Here is a 19,811-nt window from a genome sequence, read left to right on the forward strand (position 1 = left end):
CCCTTTTAAAATTTATATTTAAATTAATAACTTGCTTAAAAACAATAAAAACTTAAATTTAAAAAAATGAAATCTTTATTCACAGTTAAACAAGAATTTGATAAACAAGGGACATTCGGCCATGCATGAGTACGAAGAACTGGTAGCTAACTATGTAATCCATAATAATATAGTAGTTAATGGATCATGGGAAAGAATTTCTGTTGGCTACCTCCTGCCTTACACTGCCGAACATATTACAAAAAGAATCGATAAAAGCTCCATTAAATGGAAAACCATCAACAATGAGGTAAGCAGCCATTATCCAGCGAGACCCAAATTCTTGTTCTTCACGATGCAGCCGATGTGGTCTTCAACCTGAGGAGATTCAACTGCTGGTAAACTAAAAAAGGCTTCCAGCAAATGCTGGGACTTATAGTTCAACAAAATAAGAGACACCTTTAAAAGTCCACAAATTTATAACAGCAGGATATAAGTGGTAGGTATGGGAAAACTAGGAAACATGGCTGCCAAAATCAACATTTTGTATTTGTGGAAAAATAGAGAAGAATCTGGACAAATTACATACAATGATTTCTACAAAATTGTTACTTATGGTTGGTGGATATAATAGAACAATACTTGGATGGCATATCAGAATAAAAATTTCAAACAACCTATAATATTTCTTAAAATGACTCTGTACCCACAATCTGAACCCCCCCCCCCCCCAAACCGCTTGTACCTTCAGATAGCTGCTTAATCCAAGATCTTCCTGGGGTCCGTTCGGCAAATGATGCAGTTATTGTCCTAAAAAACAACTTCTAAACTTGCAGCCCGGCGTCAAATTGGCGTGGCCTAGAGTATCTGTGCCCTAACTTTGCACCACCCCTCTGTCCCTCCTCCCCACCCTCTTCATCATTAGGAATGCCACAGGATTTTTCTTATTCCTCTGCATTGAACACTGCACAAGTGCCTTAACGATCCAGCCCATGTGCTGTGTTCACACAGCTTTGAATAGGAGAAGACCTGCCTGGGGCATTCCTAATGATGAACAGGGCAGGGAGGAGGGATGGAGAGGTTGTGCCAGCCTAATGCACACACACCCTAGGCCATGCCAGTTTGAAGTTTAAAAGTTGTTTTTAGGACAATAACTGAATCACCTGCAGAATGGACCCTAGGACAGATCTTGGATTAAAAGCAGCTATCCGAAGGTACAAGTGGCTTGGGGGGGACAGATTGTGGGTACAGCGTCGCTTTAAGGCTAAATTCACACTGGACGTATCTGCAGCGGATTTCATGCTGAGAGTTCGCAGCAAAATCCGCTGTCCCTGTCAGTGTCAAAGTGATTATATACTCGCAGCGGGATTGTCATCCTACTGCGAGTATGTAAGTGCCAGCCCCATTAACCCCCTGCCGCTAGTAGGATACCTTACCTGCTCCACAATCCAGCCGCGTCTGAGGGAATAATAAACAATGGAGCCGTGTCATAGAGGGGATAGTAATCAACAGAGCGTGGTCACAAAGGGGAGGGGATATTAATCAACGGAGCCGCATCACAGAGGGGAGGGGATAATAATCAACAGAGCCGCGTCACAAAGGATGGGGATATTAATCAACAGAGCCGCGTCACAGAGGGGAGGGAATATTAATCAACGGAGCCGCGTCACAGAGGGGAGGGGATAGTAATCAACGGAGCGTGGTCACAAAGGGGAGGGGATATTAATCAACGGAGCGTGGTCACAAAGGGGAGGGGATATTAATCAACGGAGCCGCATCACAGAGGGGAGGGAATAATAAACAACTGAGCCGCGTCACAGAGGGGAGGGGATATTAATCAACGGAGCCGCGTCACAGAAGGGAGGGGATAATCAATGGAGCCGCGTCACAGAGGGGAGGGGATATTAATCAACGGAGCCGCATCACAGAGGGGAGGGGATATTAATCAACAGAGCCGCATCACAGAGGGGAGGGGATAATAATTAACGGAGCCGCGTCACAGAGGGGAGGGAATATTAATCAACAGAGCCGCATCACAGAGGGGAGGGGATAATAATCAACGGAGCCGCATCACAGGGGGAGGGGATAATAATCAACGGAGCCGCGTCTCAAAGGGGAGGGGACATTAATCAACAGAGCCACGTCACAGAGGGGAGGGAATATTAATCAACAGAGCCGCATCACAGAGGGGAGGGGATAATAATCAACGGAGCCGCATCACAGGGGGAGGGGATAATAATCAACGGAGCCGCATCACAGAGGGGAGGGAATATTATTCAACAGAGCCGCGTCACAGAGGGGAGGGGATATTAATCAATGGAGCCGTGTCACAGAGGGGAGGGGATATTAATCAACGGAGCCGCGTCACAGAGGGGAGGGAATAATAAACAACTGAGCCGCGTCACAGAGGGGAGGGGATAATAATCAACGGAGCCGCGTCACAGAGGGGAGGGAATATTATTCAACAGAGCCGCATCACAGAGGGGAGGGTATAATAATCAACGGAGCCGCATCACAGAGGGGAGGGGATAATAATCAACGGAGCCGCGTCACAGAGGGGAGGGGATATTAATCAATGGAGCCGCGTCACAGAGGGGAAATTAATCAATGGAGCCGCGTCACAGAGGGGAAATTAATCAATGGAGCCGCGTCACAGAGGGGAGGGGATGGAAATCAACAGAGCCGCGTCACAGAGGGGAGGGGATAATAATCAACGGAGCCGCGTCACAGAGGGGAGGGGATAGAAATCAACAGAGCCGCATCACAGAGGGGAGGAGATATTAATCAATGGAGCCGCGTCACAGAGCGGAGGGGATAATAATCAACGGAGCCGCTTCACAGAGGGGTGGGGATATTAATCAATGGAGCCGCGTCACAGAGGGGAGGGGATATTAATCAATGGAGCCGCGTCACAGAGGGGAAATTAATCAATGGAGCCGCGTCACAGAGGGGAGGGGATATTAACCCCTTAAGGACAGAGCCTGAAATGGCCTTAATGACAGAGACAAATTTTATGAATATGACCTGTGTCACTTTAGTCATTAATAACTTCAGGATGCTTTTACCTATCCGACTGATTCTGAGATTGTTTTCTCGTGACATATTGTACTTTACATTTCTGGTAAATTGGAGTCGATACTCATCACAAATCTTTATGAAAAAAACCCAAATAATGTGAAAAAATGTGAAAAAATGCATTTTTCCAACTTTGAAACTTTTTTGCGTATACAGAAAGTGGTTATACCACATAAATTATATATTAAATAGCATAAGCAACATGTCTACTTTATGTTGGCGGCATTTATTAAACTATCTTTCATTTTTTTTAGACAATAGGAAGCTTAAAACATTAGCAGCAAATTTCCAAATTTTCAGTAGAATTTCAAAATCAGATATTTTTTAGGCTGGGTTCACACGCTGTAACTGTGCGGCTGTATTTTTTATGCGGCTGTAAATGTGCGGGTGAAACTCCGGCCGTGGGAAAAAATAGACATGCGGCTCAAAACATACGGTCATTTACTTGGAAATCTGGTTCAACTAAAAATAACAAATAACATGTTAAGAAAGTGATGGAAACTCCTCTGGATGCATCTGGGAAAGCAGGGAACACAGTTTACATAAATCGCTATTACCGGGGTTTGCGATCCTCTGCACTATAGCCGATGTCTCTCATGGTTAATATATTGAATTAATAAAACACATTTTCTGTCTAATAAAGTCCCTTTTATTGTTCAATAATTAAATGTAAACGATTCCATCATTTTGCAATTAAATATACTGTTAAAATAAATATATATAAATAAATGTATATTTATATATATATTTATTTTTTGACAGTATATTTAATTGCACACTGATGGATTCGTTAGAATTAAATTATTGAACAAAGAAACTGTATTTATTTCAACGAAAATGTGTTTTATTAATTAAATATTAATTAGTACAGGAAGCTCCATAAGCTGTAATTCATATTGCCGGCAATAGAGCTTTCTGTACTAATCATCACTTTACTTTAATGAAAACATCAAATGTTTCTTCTAATTATGTTATGACAATAGCATTATTAGAAGAAACATTTAGAATTATATGTGCGCTCAGCTGATTGGCTGATCGGCTCAGCGCACATATAATGAGCCGGTCCGCAGTACAGTCACTTCATTGTGCTGCGGACCAGCGAAGAGACAACATCGGGGTGAGTATAGAGCTCTCCCCACCCCCTCCCCAGCACTGCACCCCTCCCAGCAAGGAAGGGGGGGTCAGTTAACCCCTTCCTTTCTGGGATGGGTGCAGTCTGACATCAGTCTGGCCCCCAGGGGGTTAAGGGGGATGCAATACATCCTCCCTTAACCCCTTGGGGGTCAGACTGTAAGCAGCGATCTGTAAAGATGCTGCATACTGTAAGGAGCACAACACCGCTCACAATGATGGGTGTTGTGCTCCTGTTTGTGTTTTTTTTGTCTGTTTCTCCCTTTTTGTTTTTCAGATATCGGTATCCTGGGGATTACGTCGGATTCCATGGACTACGTCGATGACCAGCGGTTGTTCTTAGAATTTTTTTAATAAAATGGTCAATGAGGGGTGTGGGGGTGTTTTTATTTGAATAAAAAATATTTTTAACTTGTGTCTTGTCTTTATTTCTTTACTTTATAGACTTAGTAGTGGAAGCCGTCTAATAGACGGAATCCATTACTAAGTTGGGGCCTAGTGTTAGCCGGTATAAAATGGCTAACACTAACCCCCTATTATTACCCCAGTACCCAATGCCACCAGGGGTACTGGGAAGAGCCGGGTGCCAGTGATCCCGGAGCGTCAAAATTGGCGCTCCTGGACCGGGCGGCAGCAGGCTGGTAAGATTTAGGCTGGGGAGGGCCTAAACCAATGGCTCTTCCCACCCTGGTGTTACCAGGCTGCTGTCGTTTGGTTTTTAACCCGGCTGGTTATAAAAAAAAGGGGGGACCCTATGCGTTTTTTTTTAATTATTTATTTATTTAAAAGAAAAACGCATAGGGTCCCCCCTATTTTTATAACCAGCCGGGTTAAAAACCAAACGACAGCAGCCTGGTAACACCAGGGTGGGAAGAGCCATTGGTTTAGGCCCTCCCCAGCCTAAATCTTACCAGCCTGCTGCCGCCCGGTCCAGGAGCGCCAATATTGACGCTCCGGGACCACTGGCACCCGGCTCTTCCCAGTACCCCTGGTGGCATTGGGTACTGGGGTAATAATGGGGGGTTAGTGTTAGCCATTTTATACCGGCTAACACTAGGCCCCAACTTAGTAATGGATTCCGTCTATTAGACGGCTTCCACTACTAAGTCTATAAAGTAAAGAAATAAAGACAAGATACAAGTTTTAAAATTTATTTATTCAAATAAAAACACCCCCACACCCCTCATTGACCATTTTATTAAAAAAATTCAAAGAACAACCGCTGGTCATCGACGTAGTCCATGGAATCAGACGTAATCCCCAGGATACCGATATCTGAAAAACAAAAAGGGAGAAACACACAAAAAACACACAAACAGGAGCACAACACCCATCATTGTGAGCAGTGTTGTGCTCCTTACAGTATGCAGCATCTTTACAGATCGCTGCTTACAGTCTGACCCCCAAGGGGTTAAGGGAGGATATATTGCATCCCCCTTAACCCCCTGGGGGCCAGACTGATGTCAGACTGCACCCATCCCAACAAGGAAGGGGTTAACTGACCCCCCCTTCCTTGCTGGGAGGGGTGCAGTGCAGGGGAGGGGGTGGGGAGAGCTCTATACTCACCCCGATGTGTCCTCTTTGCTGGTCCGCAGCAAAATGAAGTGACTGTACTGCGGACCGGCTCATTATATGTGCGCTGAGCCGATCAGCCAATCAGCTGAGCGCACATATAATTCTAAATGTTTCTTCTAATAATGCTATTGTGATAACATATTTAGAAGAAACATTTGATGTTTTCATTAAAGTAAAGTGATGATTAGTACAGAATGCTCTATTGCCGGCATATGAATTAACGGCTTATGGAGCTTCCTGTACTAATTAATATTTAATTAAGAAAACACATTTTCGTGGAAATAAATTCAGTTTCGTTGGTCAATAATTTAATTCTAACGATTCCATCATTGTGCAATTAAATATACTGTCAAAAAATAAATATATATATATAAATATACATTTATTTATATATCTATTTTTTTTAACAGTATATTTAATTGCAAAATGATGGAATCGTTAGAATTAAATTATTGACCAACGAAAGTGTCTTTATTACAAAGAAAATGTGTTTGATTAATTTAATATATTAACTATTAGAGGCATCGGCATTCGGCATCATTGCCGGCTATTTTTGCAGTACTCCGTACGGACCGCCTGTCAATCCTCGGCCGCATGTCCAGCCGCAAACAATGGTCTTGTTAATTTTTTACGGGTCCGTTTACCATAGGGCCGTAGATTCAGACATAGTGTGCACTGTGCAGCCGCATATCCTATACTTCCAAGCATACACACGAACCACCAAAAATACCGCCGCACAATTACAGCCGCAAACACAGCCGCACTGTTACAACGTGTGAACCGAGCCCCCAAGTGTATTTGAGGGGCCTGTATGTTAGAAAGCCCCACAAAGCACCCCATTTCAGAAACTGCACCCCCCAAACTCTGCAAAAGCATATCCAGAAAGTGTTTTAACCTTTTAGGGGAGTCACAGAAATAAAAGCTAAGTGTGTAAGGAATTTGAAAATTTTAATTTTCTGTGCAGAGATTTTATTGTAATCCAATATTTTTCATAATTATAAACCTATTACCAGAGAAATGCACCCCAATAATTATTGCCCCGTTTCTGCAGTTTATAGAAATACCCAATATGTGGCCCTATTGCGCTATTTGACGCAACCACAAGCCTCAGATATAAGGGAGCGCCTAGTGATTTTCAACGCCTCCATTATATTTGGTCATTTTTGACTGTACCACTTCAGGTTGGCAGAGGCTCTGGGGTGCCAAAACCAAAAAAACACCCCTAAAGGGACACCATTTAGAAAACTACACCCCTCAAGGAATGTAACAAGGGGTGCGGTGAGCATCTGGACCCCATAGGTGCTTCACAGATTTTCCGAACAATATGGCGTGAAAAAAGAAAAATTTATTTTTTACACTAAAACGTTGTTCTAGCCTTCAATTTTTCATTTTCTTAAAGGGATAAGAGGCAAAAAAAGACACAAAATGTGTAGCGCAGTTTCTCCCGAGTACGGAAATACCCCACATGTGGCGATAAAGTGCCAAGGGGGCGCAGGACGAGCCTCCAAAGGGAAGGAGTGCCAATTGGCTTTTGGAAGCTGAATTTCACTGGAAAGGATTTCAAGGGCCATGTCGCATTTACAGACCCCTCGTGCTGCCAAAACACTTGAAACCCCCCACAAGTGACCCCATTCTGGAAACTACACCCCTCAAGGAATCTAACAAGGGGTGCAGTGAGCATATGGACCCCACTGGTGACGGGCACAAATGTGGAACAATGTGACATAAAAGTAAAAAAATTTCATTTTTTTCACTTTCATGGCACAAATGTGCCCGTCATCAAGGGGTCCATATCCTCACTGCCCCCCTTGTTAGATTCCTTGAGGGGTGCAGTTTCCAGAATGGGGTCACTTGTGGGGGGTTTCCAGTGTTTTGGCAGCACGAGGGCTCTGTAAATGCGACATGGCGTTCATCATCCATTCTAGCCAAATCCAACCTCCAAAATCCAAATGGCGCTCCTTCCCTTCGGAGGCTTGCCCTGCGCCCACATGGCGCTTTATGTCCACATGTGGGGTATTTACGGACTCGGGGGAAATTGCTCTACACATTTTGTTTTTTTTTCCTCTTTTAACCCCTTGTGAAAATGATAAATTCAAGGCTAAACCAACATTATAGTGTAAAAAATGTAATATTTCATTTTCACGCCACATTGTTCCACATTTGTGCCCGTCACCAGTGGGGTCCATATGCTCACTACACCCCTTGTTACATTCCCTGAGGGGTGCAGTTTCCATAATGGGGTCACTTGTGGGGGGTTTCAACTGTCTTGGCAACACAGGGGCCTTTTGAATGCAACATGGCTCCTCGAAATCCATTCCATCCAAATCCAGCCTTCAAAAACCAAATGGCGCTCCGTCCCTTCGGAGGCTTACCCTGCACCCGCATGGCGCTTTATGTACACATTTGGGGTATTTCCGTACTCAGGGGAAATTGCGCTACACATTAAATGTTTTTTTTTATCTTTTAACCCCTTGTGAAAATGAAAAAATCATGACAAGATTAATGATTTAGAGTAAAAATTTTACAAAAATGACACTAAATGTTGGTCTAGCCTTGATTTTTTTCCATTTCCCCAAGGGGTTAAAAAAGAAAATGAACACAAAACGTGTAGGGTAGTTTCCCCTGAGTACGAAAATACCCCACATGTGGGCATAATGTGCCATATGGGCACAGGGCAAGTCACCAAAGGGACAGAGCGCCATTTAGAGGCTGGAATGGAGGATAGAGGCCATGTCGCAATTACAAAGCTCCTGTGCTGCCAGGACAGTAGAAACCCCCGACAAGTGACCCCATTCTGGAAACTACACCCCATAAGGAATCTAACAAGGGGTGCAGTGAGGATATGGACCCCACTGGTGACGGGCACTTACGTAGAACATGTGCAGAGAAAATAAAAAATACAATTTTTTTCATTTTCACGTCCCAAATGTGGCCGTCACCAGGGGGCCATATCCCCGCTGCCCCCCTTGTTAGATTCCTTATCGGGTGTAGTTTCCAGAATGGGGTCACTTGTGGGGGGTTTCTACTGTCCTGGCCGCACAGAGGCTTTGTAATTGCATCATGGCATCCTCTAATGGGAATGGTGGCCATACCTACTTAGCTGGGGAAAAGGGACAATTCTAATTTATTTGGGGGTATTAGGCCAATTATTAGTTTATAAGGTTGGAAATGACAGGTGTCCATCAAACTCAATCTGTGTTGATCCAGAGGAAGGCAAAAACCCCTCGTGAGGCAGACGACAGTAGCTTTATCACAGGGGAAAATTCCTTCCCGACTCCATAATGGCGATCAGAATAATCCCTGGACCAACGTGACCCCTGAAATAGGAATAAGGGACAGAATTTAGATAATGTAGAACTCCAATGACGTGTGGTGCGCCTTGGAGCGATCCTGTATGCAGAGGCCAGGGGGATCAGGACAGGTGGCACACTGGAAAATGGCGTCCTTCCTGATCCCCCTGTTACGCCACACTCTGCACTTCTTCTGGGGTCTCCTGTTCTCCAGTGTGGGGGACGTCACCTGGAAAATGTTGTCCTGGTGCGATACGGGGTCCTTCATATCCTGAAGCGCTGGGTCCGCTCCATGGCTGCTAAACATTAGGGCTTTATTACGGCTTCTGATATGTTCGGATCGTGCCGGAAGCTACAGTAGCTCGGGCAGCGAGGGACCGGGAGAGGGGGTGCTGGTATAAAAGTTATCCCCATACAGGTGGTGACCTTTATCCAGCAGTGGGAAGATCAGTTCCCGAACGATCTCCCCACTAACTCCGAAGGATTGGGGGGGCATCTGGGGGCTGGATTCGGGTGTCCCTTCCTACATACACTCTAAGGGTACGTGCACACTGCGGAATCGCGACAGATAACCCTTTGTGCATTCCGCAGCTGGCACCCACCGGCGGACTGATGCAGGCGCACGTCTCCGCTCGTGTCATAGACTCCATTCTATGCACGGGCGGATGCCGCTCTCCGTCCAACGTGTTCATTCTTTGGACGGACAATGGAATCCGCCCATGCATAACATGGAGTCTATGACACGGGTGGAGACATGCGCCCGCATCAGTCCGCCGGCGGGTGCCAGCTGCGGAATGCACGAAGGGTTATCCTTCGCCATTCCACAGTGTGCACGTACCCTAAATCTGTAAGTGCACCCTGAGGTACGCTCACACAGTTTGTAGAATTTCACTCCATACCGTCATCTCTTATTGGGACGGTACTGGCGGAAAAGACGTGTCTGGGGGGCAGCGTACGCTACGCTACCCCCCAGACATGTCACTGGATGATGAGGATGAATGGAGGAAAGAAGGATTCTCCCATTCATCCTCACTGGCTGTTTCGGTGTAGGAGGCAATAATAACGTATCCCTCTGACGCCGAAAACACCCTGGGGGTCATCTTTATACGGGGATTGGTATATGGGGTATGTAGTGGTGTAGTGTCAAACTTTATTCAATGTAGTGTGGTGTAATGTAGTGTTTTTTACGTGTTTTCTTTACAGTAAGTATAAAAAAAAAACCTACGCCAACAAAGGAGTTGCTGATAAATGCCGCACTTATGTGCGGCACTTATCAGCAGACTGTGGCAGTAGAATATAGAAAAAAAACACCCTACACCAAAAAGGAGGAGTTGCTGATTAGCAGCGCACTTTCGTGCGATGCTGATCAACACTCAGCGGCGATAGGGTGCGGAAAATAGAAAAAAAAAAAATGTGAAAAAAAAACAAAACATTCTGAACATCCCTGTAGCTGCTGATAAGTGTATTACACATATCAGCCGCTAGAGGGCAGCAGAGCGCAAAATACGGAAAAAGCCGACGCTGGAGCCGAAAATACGTGACGTCACGGAGGAAGCCGAAGACCCGAACGAAGACGAGGACGCCGCGAACCCGGAGGACGCCAATCAGGAGCCCGGGACAGGTGACTAATGTACAAATACCTGCTCCAGACCCCTCGGCTACCTAGCTGAGGGGTCCAGGGCAGGTATTTATTATTTTGTGCGACTCTGATCGCCGTGCCACCGGCCCGATCGCCGCGAACGGCCGGCCGTTCACGGCGATCGGGCCAGTGGCACGGTGACCACCATTACTTTTTACAGTAATGGCGGTCGGTGCCGTCCTCGGCACTTATCAGCAGACTGTGGCAGTAGAATATAGAAAAAAAACACCCTACACCAAAAAGGAGGAGTTGCTGATTAGCAGCGCACTTTCGTGCAATGCTGATCAACACTCAGCGGCGATAGGGTGCGGAAAATAGAAAAAAAAAAATGTGAAAAAAAAACAAAACTTTTTTTACATTCTGAACATCCCTGTAGCTGCTGATAAGTGTATTACACATATCAGCCGCTAGAGGGCAGCAGAGCGCAAAATACGGAAAAAGCCGACGCTGGAGCCGAAAATAGCCGAGAGAAGCCGAACGTGACGTCACGGAGGAAGCCGAAGACCCGAACGAAGACGAGGACGCCGCGAACCCGGAAGACGCCAATCAGGAGCCCGGGACAGGTGACTAATGTACAAATACCTGCTCCAGACCCCTCGGCTACCTAGCTGAGGGGTCCAGGGCAGGTATTTATTATTTTGTGCGACTCTGATCGCCGTGCCACCGGCCCGATCGCCGCGAACGGCCGGCCGTTCACGGCGATCGGGCCGGTGGCACGGTGACCACCATTACTTTTTACAGTAATGGCGGTCGGTGCCGTCCTCGGACAGCACCGACCGCCATTTTTTTCCGGGTCATCGGGTCACCGATGACCCGGAAAGGTTCCGATCGCCGCTATTGGCTGATCTGAATTGATCAGCCTATAGCGGCGATCGTAAGCACGGGGGGTGTTAACCACCCCCCGTGCCGAGAAGCTATGATGGCCTGCTATGATTTATAGCAGGCCATCTTCCCCGACCGCTGTGTGTGAACACACAGCGATCGGGGAAACATCGGGCGTACCTATACGCCCGTTTGCGTTAAAGCCCACCCTGCGGGGGCGTATGGGTACGCCCGATGTTGTTAAGGGGTTAATCAATGGAGCCTGCGTCACAGAGGGGATATTAATCAATGGAGCCGCGTCACAGAGGGGATATTAATCAATGGAGCCGCGTCACAGAGGGGAGGGATATGTGGCATGGCTCCTTGGCGGGCCGGCTCTCCCGAAAAAACTGGCGCTAAGCGCAGGAACCAGGAGGCAACTCAAAAAAAGAAAAAAGGTAAACAAGGTGAGAGACAGCTATCCCGCACTGCATACAATCAGTCCCCTAAAATGGAGCAAATATGGAAGGCAGGACGAATCTTCAAGGAAGACAGCTGGGGTGCATAGATGAAAAGGTATGTATACAATATTGGAATGAAGGAAAGTCCAGCACTCACCAGGAGACGTCTTCTTAAGCTTTTTTATTCAGAATTCATAGCAGGGAGGGGAACAGTGGATCAGTGTAGGTGCAGGTGCATCACCTGAAATAGCTATTTCTAGCTATAGCTAACTCAAAATAAGAACCACGCTACCGGCATCCCTGCGTCTGTGCCCATCCAGGTGCAGAGCTGTACCTAATGGTACTTTCACTTTGAAGGGAATTTGTTAGCTGCAAATTCTTGTTGTAAACTGCTGACACTGTTAGGCTAGATTCACACGTTATGTAGTTTTGTCGGTAACTTCGCATCCGCAATTATAGACCAATTAAGAGCCCTGATCCACAGTCCCAGCGAGTGCATGAGTGACATTGGCACATCACTCGTCCGTGCTGTACACCGGTGCAGAGAGCGGCCTCTTGTGGTCAGAGGCATAATGCTGCCTCAGGTGACAAGATAAAAAATACAGCCGCACAGTTACAGCGTGTGAACCCAGCCTGAAACTGTATGTGCTTGGCTGACTATGGTCTTATACAGTTCCCCTATAGCCAGCACTTGACCCAGCGAGGAGCATCCTTGATCGTTCTTGTCATCTGACGCAGCATTATGCCTCCGGCCGCAAGAGGCTGCTCTCTGGAGAAATGACTTGCTGATGTCACTCATGCGCAAAAAGTTCAGTTTGGTATAGTAAGTTTGGAATGAATATCAGTTTGTAAGATTCAATTCGCTCCCCAGCTAGGGTCAATCTAAAGTTAAGAACAGAATCACACAGAAATAGGAGCCACGTAAGGCTTAAAGGGGAAGTGCGGCGCAAAAAAATTATTCACAGAATAACACACATTACAAAGTTATACAACTTTGTAATGTATGCTATGTCTGTGAATCGCCCCCTTCCCCGTGTCCCACCACCCCCGCCCCGTGTACCCGGAAGTGTGTGGTGCATTATACATTACCTGATCTGTGTCAAGGCCGTCCGCCATCTTGTGCCAAACGTCATCTTCGGACGGACGGCTGAATCGCTGCCAGAGTTATGCTCAGCCAACCACGGCTGAGCAGCTGAGGACGCGGCAGCGATTCGGCCGTCCGAAGATGACATTTGGCACAAAATGGCAGACGACCTCGACATGGATCAGGTAATGTATAATGCACCACACACTTCTGGGTACACGGGCGGGGGTGGTGGGACACGGGGAAGGGGGCGATTCACAGACATAGCATACATTACAAAGTTGTATAACTTTGTAATGTGTGTTATTCTGTGAATAATTTTTTTGTGCCGCACTACCCCTTTAAGGTGCAATCAAGGAATATCAGGTGAAATCTAGACCCTAAACTCCATCCCTTTTACAAAAGCTAGCAGAGCAGTGTCCAATTGGAATAGGTCTGACCACTGCTATCCCTCTCAACCTTGCGATCTCCAGAAAGGGGCCCTGAGTGAGGACACATCTGTGCAGATACGCTATTGATAGAAATGTTATAATTGTGAAATAAAATAACTGGTTCTTGTCAAATTCAACATTTTCACTGAATTGTTTCCTCTCAGATTCCAGAGTCTGTATGTACAAAAAGTTGTCAACCAGGAAACAAAAAAATCCCAGGGACTTCAATACATCCCTGCTGTTACAGCTGTGTGCCATGTTTTGAAGGGGAAATATCAAATACATCTGGTAGGATTTCCAAATGTGATGTCTTCATGAATGTATATACACGGCTTGTAGAGGGTGTTCTGCTGCTCCAAATGAGATTTACGGCATTTCAGACCATCTGTTCATCATTTATTAAAGGAAAACTATCAGCAGGTTAGAAGAACCCAACCTGCTGATAGCTCCCTATTGTGCACAGGACGCTGAGGATGACCGTAAGTCTCTTACCGTCATCCTCGGCGCCGTTTCTGTGCAGTTAGTAGTTTAATCTAGTGTGTAGTAAGGCCGTTTGGAGCACTGAGGCTGAGGCTCTGAGGCTACTGTCTTCAGAACACCAATCCGGCCCTCCCCTGACCATCCATTACCTTCTAATTATTATTAATGGAGCGGGGCAGCCGAGGGCGCTCTGGATTGGTGCTCTTGGTGCCGTAATCTCACCCCTAGTGCTCTCAATGGCCTTACTACACGTTGCCTAAAAGTGCAAAGTGCAAGGAAATGGCACTGGCTGGCAGTGTTATCATTTGGCTGGTCTCCCTGAGATCAGTGATCTGTTTCTCTTATGGCTCTACTAGGTATTGCTCCCACCTAGCCAGAATCCTACTCTACACTGATGAGGGGCAACACCCCGAAACAGCTGTATGTGGATGGATACCTAGTCTTGGTTTTTCCCTTGTCATTACATTGACTTATAGGGCCACTTAATATGGCGGTTTTGGTGGTTTTCTTACAGGAGCCACCCCTTGGCTTGGTCCTTCCCGGAGGAATATCTGGCTAGTCCTGTGTTTTGAAACTCTTTGATGAGGCTCCACGGGCTCTTCTTTTGCGTATTCATGTTTCCCAGTGGGCAATGCACCTAGGATTTCACTGCATTGGGCGCTTCACTAGCAGCCGGCAGTGTTATTGTTTGGCTTTTCTCCCTGAGATCAGCGATCTGTTTTTCTGAAGATGAAAGTAAACTCTTACCTTTATCCTCAGTAGAGATGATCGAACCTTAGAAAATCCTAGAATCGATCGAACTTGAACATACCCAAACCTTCTACATTAGATTGCTGATGTCTTTCCGGTCCGTGCGGAAGGAGGAACATGCCTGGGGACCACCTAGAATTCCGGGATTCAGCCTAGGTGATAGAGCAGTGCTTTAGTATGCCTTGGAGATCCGGGCATCAATGGTCTTTAGTCATGAAGGGGATAAAGCAAGCGAATCTTCTGAAGGGCCCATTGTCTGATTTTCATCTTATTTGGAGCAGCCCAAGTTGGGGATGTTTACATTACTAACCCTGTAGGTTCCTGAATTTTTAGTTTCCTATTCTCACACATCTGGATATGTGAGTAATATGAAGTGTGAAGTTTCCGTAGAATTTTCTGGTATCATTTTACACTTTAGAGACTGATTTGATAAACTGTCCTCAATGACCTCATGGATGTTATAAAACAGGTTGTGCTCACCCAATGGCCTATACGGGATGGTCACTAAGGAACATAATTGAGGAATATTATGTTTTATGATTTGTAGCACCAAAAAAAAAAAAAAATTAAAGTGATTTTTAAAGTGTACTATCATTTAGAGCGACAAATGTGAAAAGTTTTGATCGCTCGAGGTCTGACAGCTCATTCCTTGACCAATTCCTGACCATATCGCTGAAGGAATCATGCTTTCAAATGATTCTTTTCCCGAATGACCACGATCACCATCCAGCTGCAATGGACTGGATCCGTAGACTTATATTGCTGCCTGTCCAGAGTAGAGATGAGCAAACATTTTCGTAAATGTTCGTATGTTTGCACGAACATGACGCTAATTGTTCGTTTTCTCCGATCACTAACAATTTGTTCGATGATGGGAATGGTTATAACGATCATTTTCAAACATATTTGAACATGTGAACGTTTATCTTGCGGTGCGCGCAACTGTGTACGTTTTCTCCACCCAATTTGAAAGAGCCAATGAAGTGGTGGGGAAGGAAGGGCACATCAGGTAATGTAGGAGCCATGTTTACTACTGGCATTACTGTGATTGGCTGTACGATTAGCGTCATTACATACGTTACGCACATTCTATAAAAACGCGACGCTGAGGCAAATTTTCTCAAACTCTTTCCTGATTTGATCAGTAGGGACAGTGAAACGAGCAGGGACAGCATCTAAATATAGTTAGGCAGCAATATTCACAGTAGTAGTTAGTCAGTTTAGGGGGATTACTTTCTTAACCCTGTAGTGACCAGGCGTCCACCATGGTTTATTCTGTCCATTATCTTCACAATGTATTTGAGTTCTCCAATGCCAAAAGGGGAGGCTTTCTGGGACATCTTGACTTGCTGAGCTGACTATGCTGCGGTCTAGCATTCCTCACGCATATTCCTCGCGCATATACATGTATGCAAGTAATTGCGTATATCTGCACGGGCTCGGGATCTGAACCGAACATTGGGTGATGTACTCTACCACATGATTCTCCCAGCAATATCTACAGATTGGTCTGAACACCATTAGCAACATTCTATTGTCTTTAATGAGATCTGTCAGGTTCCCAGGTCCTTTTATCAGCACACCTTGCTATTCTTCTGATAAAGTTAATAATCACAGATTCCATATACAGTGGTACCTTGGGTTAAGAGTAACTTGGTTTAAGAGCGTTTTGATATAAGAGCTCACAGTTTTTCAAAATTATGACTTGGTTTAAGAGCATTGCTTTGGTTTAAGAGCTCCCTGTACTGTGGGAGCGCACATGGAGGAGGGGCATGGTCTGCATAGCGGGGTCTACAGCCCTGTACTCTGACACAGGAAGTCTTCCTCACCTTCCAAATCATAGCAGATCCACTTCAGGCTGGGGCTTGCATCAGGGGACAGGACTGTGTAGGTAATCTCTCCATAGCTGTAACCCCTCTCTCCCCGGACAGAGAGCGCTGCATGTATGTGCCCACATCTGCCCTGCTCGTTCCTTCATGTTCCCTGCAGTCTCTCTCAGCCCTTGTGTTTCCCATCCTCTCCATTACTGTACAGTAACCTATAATATCACATATCCTGCTGTTTCTGAATGTTTCATTAGTTTTACATGTTATTCAGAATAATAAATCATTATTTTTGGAGTGTGGAACCAATTGTCTGCATTTCTGTGATTTCTTATGGGAAAATTTGCTTTGGTATAAGAGTGGATTTGGATTACAAGCACCATCCCGGAACGAATTGTGCTCGTAATCCAAGGCACCACTGTATTGTTAAAGCGTGTAAAATCAGTGATCAATGACTATATCATTTTTATCTTTTCTTCAGACAGTGAAACCTGCAGGAGATGTCCCGACCATGAGTGGCCCAATGTCAACCAGACTCAATGTATTTCCAAAGTGCTAGAATTTCTCCCTTACTCTGATGGGATATCAAAAACTGTTCTATCAGGATCCATGTTACTTCTTACACTGACAACTGTAATATTGGGGACATTTATTAGATATGAGGACACCCCAATTGTGAGAGCGAATAACAAGAACCTGAGCTTTGTCCTCCTGGTCTCCATCATGCTGAGCTTCCTCTCTGTCTTCTTGTTCCTCGGTCGTCCTGTGGATACAACCTGCAGGTTACGTCAGATCTCTACTGGAATACTACTCTCAATATCCATCTCTTCATTGTTGGCCAAGACCATCATGGTTTACATGGCATTCAGAGCCACCAAGCCTGGAAGTGTGTGGAGCAGATGGAGTGGAGTAACGCTCCCTAACTGTGTGCTCCTGATCTGCTCCTCTGTCCAGGGGGTCATCTGTATGAGTTGGGTGACCCTCTCTCCCCCCTTCCAGGAGCTGGACACACACTCTTATAAGGAGAAGACGGTAGTTCAGTGTAATGAAGGGTCAGATCTTTGGTTCTACTCTGTCCTGGGTTATATGGGGATTCTGGCCGCTGTTAGTTTTATTACAGCTTTCTTAGCCAGGACATTACCGGACAGTTTCAATGAGGCCAAGTACATCACCTTCAGCATGCTGGTGTTCTGCAGTGTCTGGATAGCCATGATCCCGGCTTATCTCAGCACCAAAGGCAAATACATGGTGGCCGTGGAGATATTTGCCATCCTGACCTCTAACGCTGGACTGTTGGGCTGTATATTCTTCCCCAAATGTTATATCATCCTCTTCAAGCCGGAACTAAATACAAGATCCTGTATACTGAAGACCTGAGCTTTGTGACATTATTTAAATTCCAAAAGAATATTTTATTAAATATTCTGAATTTCTTGATGAAATATTATAAAACTATATATGACAGTCAATTATTAATCACCAAATGACCAAACAAACTGAATAATAGAAATAAACTTTCACAGATACATAAAATCCTGGCTGTCTGAAGGCCACACTAGTGTGAGCTCATTGTATACAGATTTATCATAGAGTTTAATGGGAGCTCCCCCTAGTGGTGCCTACAGGCAGGCTAAAAGTTAACGTGTTACAATATGGTTGTGTGCATAAAATCTGCAGCTCAATATCAGGAAACATTCAAATAAGTTATGAAATGGATGAGATAGACACTTAGAAGAAATTGTTCTATTTTTCAGTTTCTTGGTGAATTTTCTTTGTGATTTAAATAAAGATAGAAAATTAAAAGAGAGAAATAAAATGTTATCTTTTGCGGTCGGTGACTCCATAGTCTACGTATAATAGGATCGGTCACAGCTGGGAAGGAACTAAACTCAGGTCTCTTTGTTCCTGATCCCTATATAAGACAGGATTCCGGCTCCTTACACCGGCACACACCTCCGATCCTACACCGCCCGTGATGCTTCTCTATGTCAGGGGGAATTCTCCACAGACACAATGTCCGTCCTTACACTGGAAATTCTACTACTTCTCCTTCTGCTTGTGATCACATTCACCTTAGTCTTCTCTGACCGGCTATTAGCTTGTAAGCTGAGACTTGTCCCGGCCTATGAGGACTTTGAATACGTGAAAGATGGTGACATGATTATTGGAGGGATATTCTCAGTCAATTGTATTTAAGCTGGAAAGAGGATCCCAGAGGTGTCGTACCTGCTATCAATTCTTTGCCTGAAGTAAGTTGGATTAGTATAGTGAGACAATCAGAACTGTCATGCCCCCCTCTTATTTTTCTATTGATAAAATCCAGTCTGGGCTCTGGTTATTACACCACCCATAGGTTTCATATGAAGTTTTTTTGTGTTTTTTTGTTTTAGCCCATGCGCTCCAGAATTTATTACTCTTCTATAGATTTTTTTTTTTAACAATACATATTTACTTCGATTTTGAAGCGTATAATATTTGCTAAATAAGCGACACTCACAGGCGCAATATATCGAAGAACAAGAAAAATGGGGAAAAACATGATACAGCATCGAGAACCAAAGGTCAGTAGTAGGGCAGATACTGTGGCTCCCATGGTTTTTGTATTTCAGGAGCGATTTGTGGGTGCTTCATCTGTAAAAATGATGCATCTGCAGAAGTTATGGACGCTCCCATAGACTTCTATAGGGCAACCTGCCCTGCATTCACAGTCCATACTAGAGCTTGTCAGTCATTTTTGCAGATGCAATTTTTGAAAATTGCAGATTTGTAAATATACAGTGTGAAGAGCTGAGGCTGGGCCCACACACACCCACATGAGGTCCACAATGCCAGCACGCAGGCCGCACTCTTTCTTTTCTAGGACGGGGCGGGATGACAGCTAGAAAGCATCCAACAATGCTCAGTCCCCCACACTCACTGCATCATTGACACCCCCTCCACTACCCCCCTCCCACCGAGCTCTGAGCTGAATGTTGATACTCACCAAACTTTCCCTCCAGACCCCACTGAGCTTGTCAGGGCTGCCCTGAGCGCCTACTACATATCCCCCCCCCCAATATTGCTTCACATATCACCGTCTGTGATCTCTCCAGCAGACAGCTCCTCCAGCAGGCACAGTGATTATGTCATTGTGCTGCTAGAGGATCAATCCAATGGCTGACAGGCTAGAGAGGAGAAAACAGAAGTGTGGACAGAGCTCCATAGTGTAAAGTCTGATGGCAGGTAAAGGAAACAGGAGAGTAAATGGAGACTCTCACCTGTTGTGGTTGTGCAAGTAGGAGGCACAACACTC

General features: G+C 45.3%; 1 protein-coding gene across 1 annotated transcript in view; it reads left to right on the forward strand.

The window, feature by feature from the left end:
- LOC138789408 (vomeronasal type-2 receptor 26-like) overlaps positions 1–17,914 on the forward strand; it is a 37,407-nt gene extending 19,493 nt beyond the window's left edge. The window contains exon 3 of the mRNA XM_069968035.1: positions 17,001–17,914. Coding sequence (XP_069824136.1) covers positions 17,001–17,896 — 896 coding nt within the window. The 3' untranslated portion in view covers positions 17,897–17,914. The remainder of the gene's footprint in view (positions 1–17,000) is intronic.
- The last annotated feature ends 1,897 nt before the right edge of the window (positions 17,915–19,811 follow it).

The sequence above is a fragment of the Dendropsophus ebraccatus genome, chromosome 4 (genome assembly GCF_027789765.1).
Source record: "Dendropsophus ebraccatus isolate aDenEbr1 chromosome 4, aDenEbr1.pat, whole genome shotgun sequence".
In the NCBI taxonomy this organism is placed as follows: Eukaryota; Metazoa; Chordata; class Amphibia; order Anura; family Hylidae; genus Dendropsophus; species Dendropsophus ebraccatus.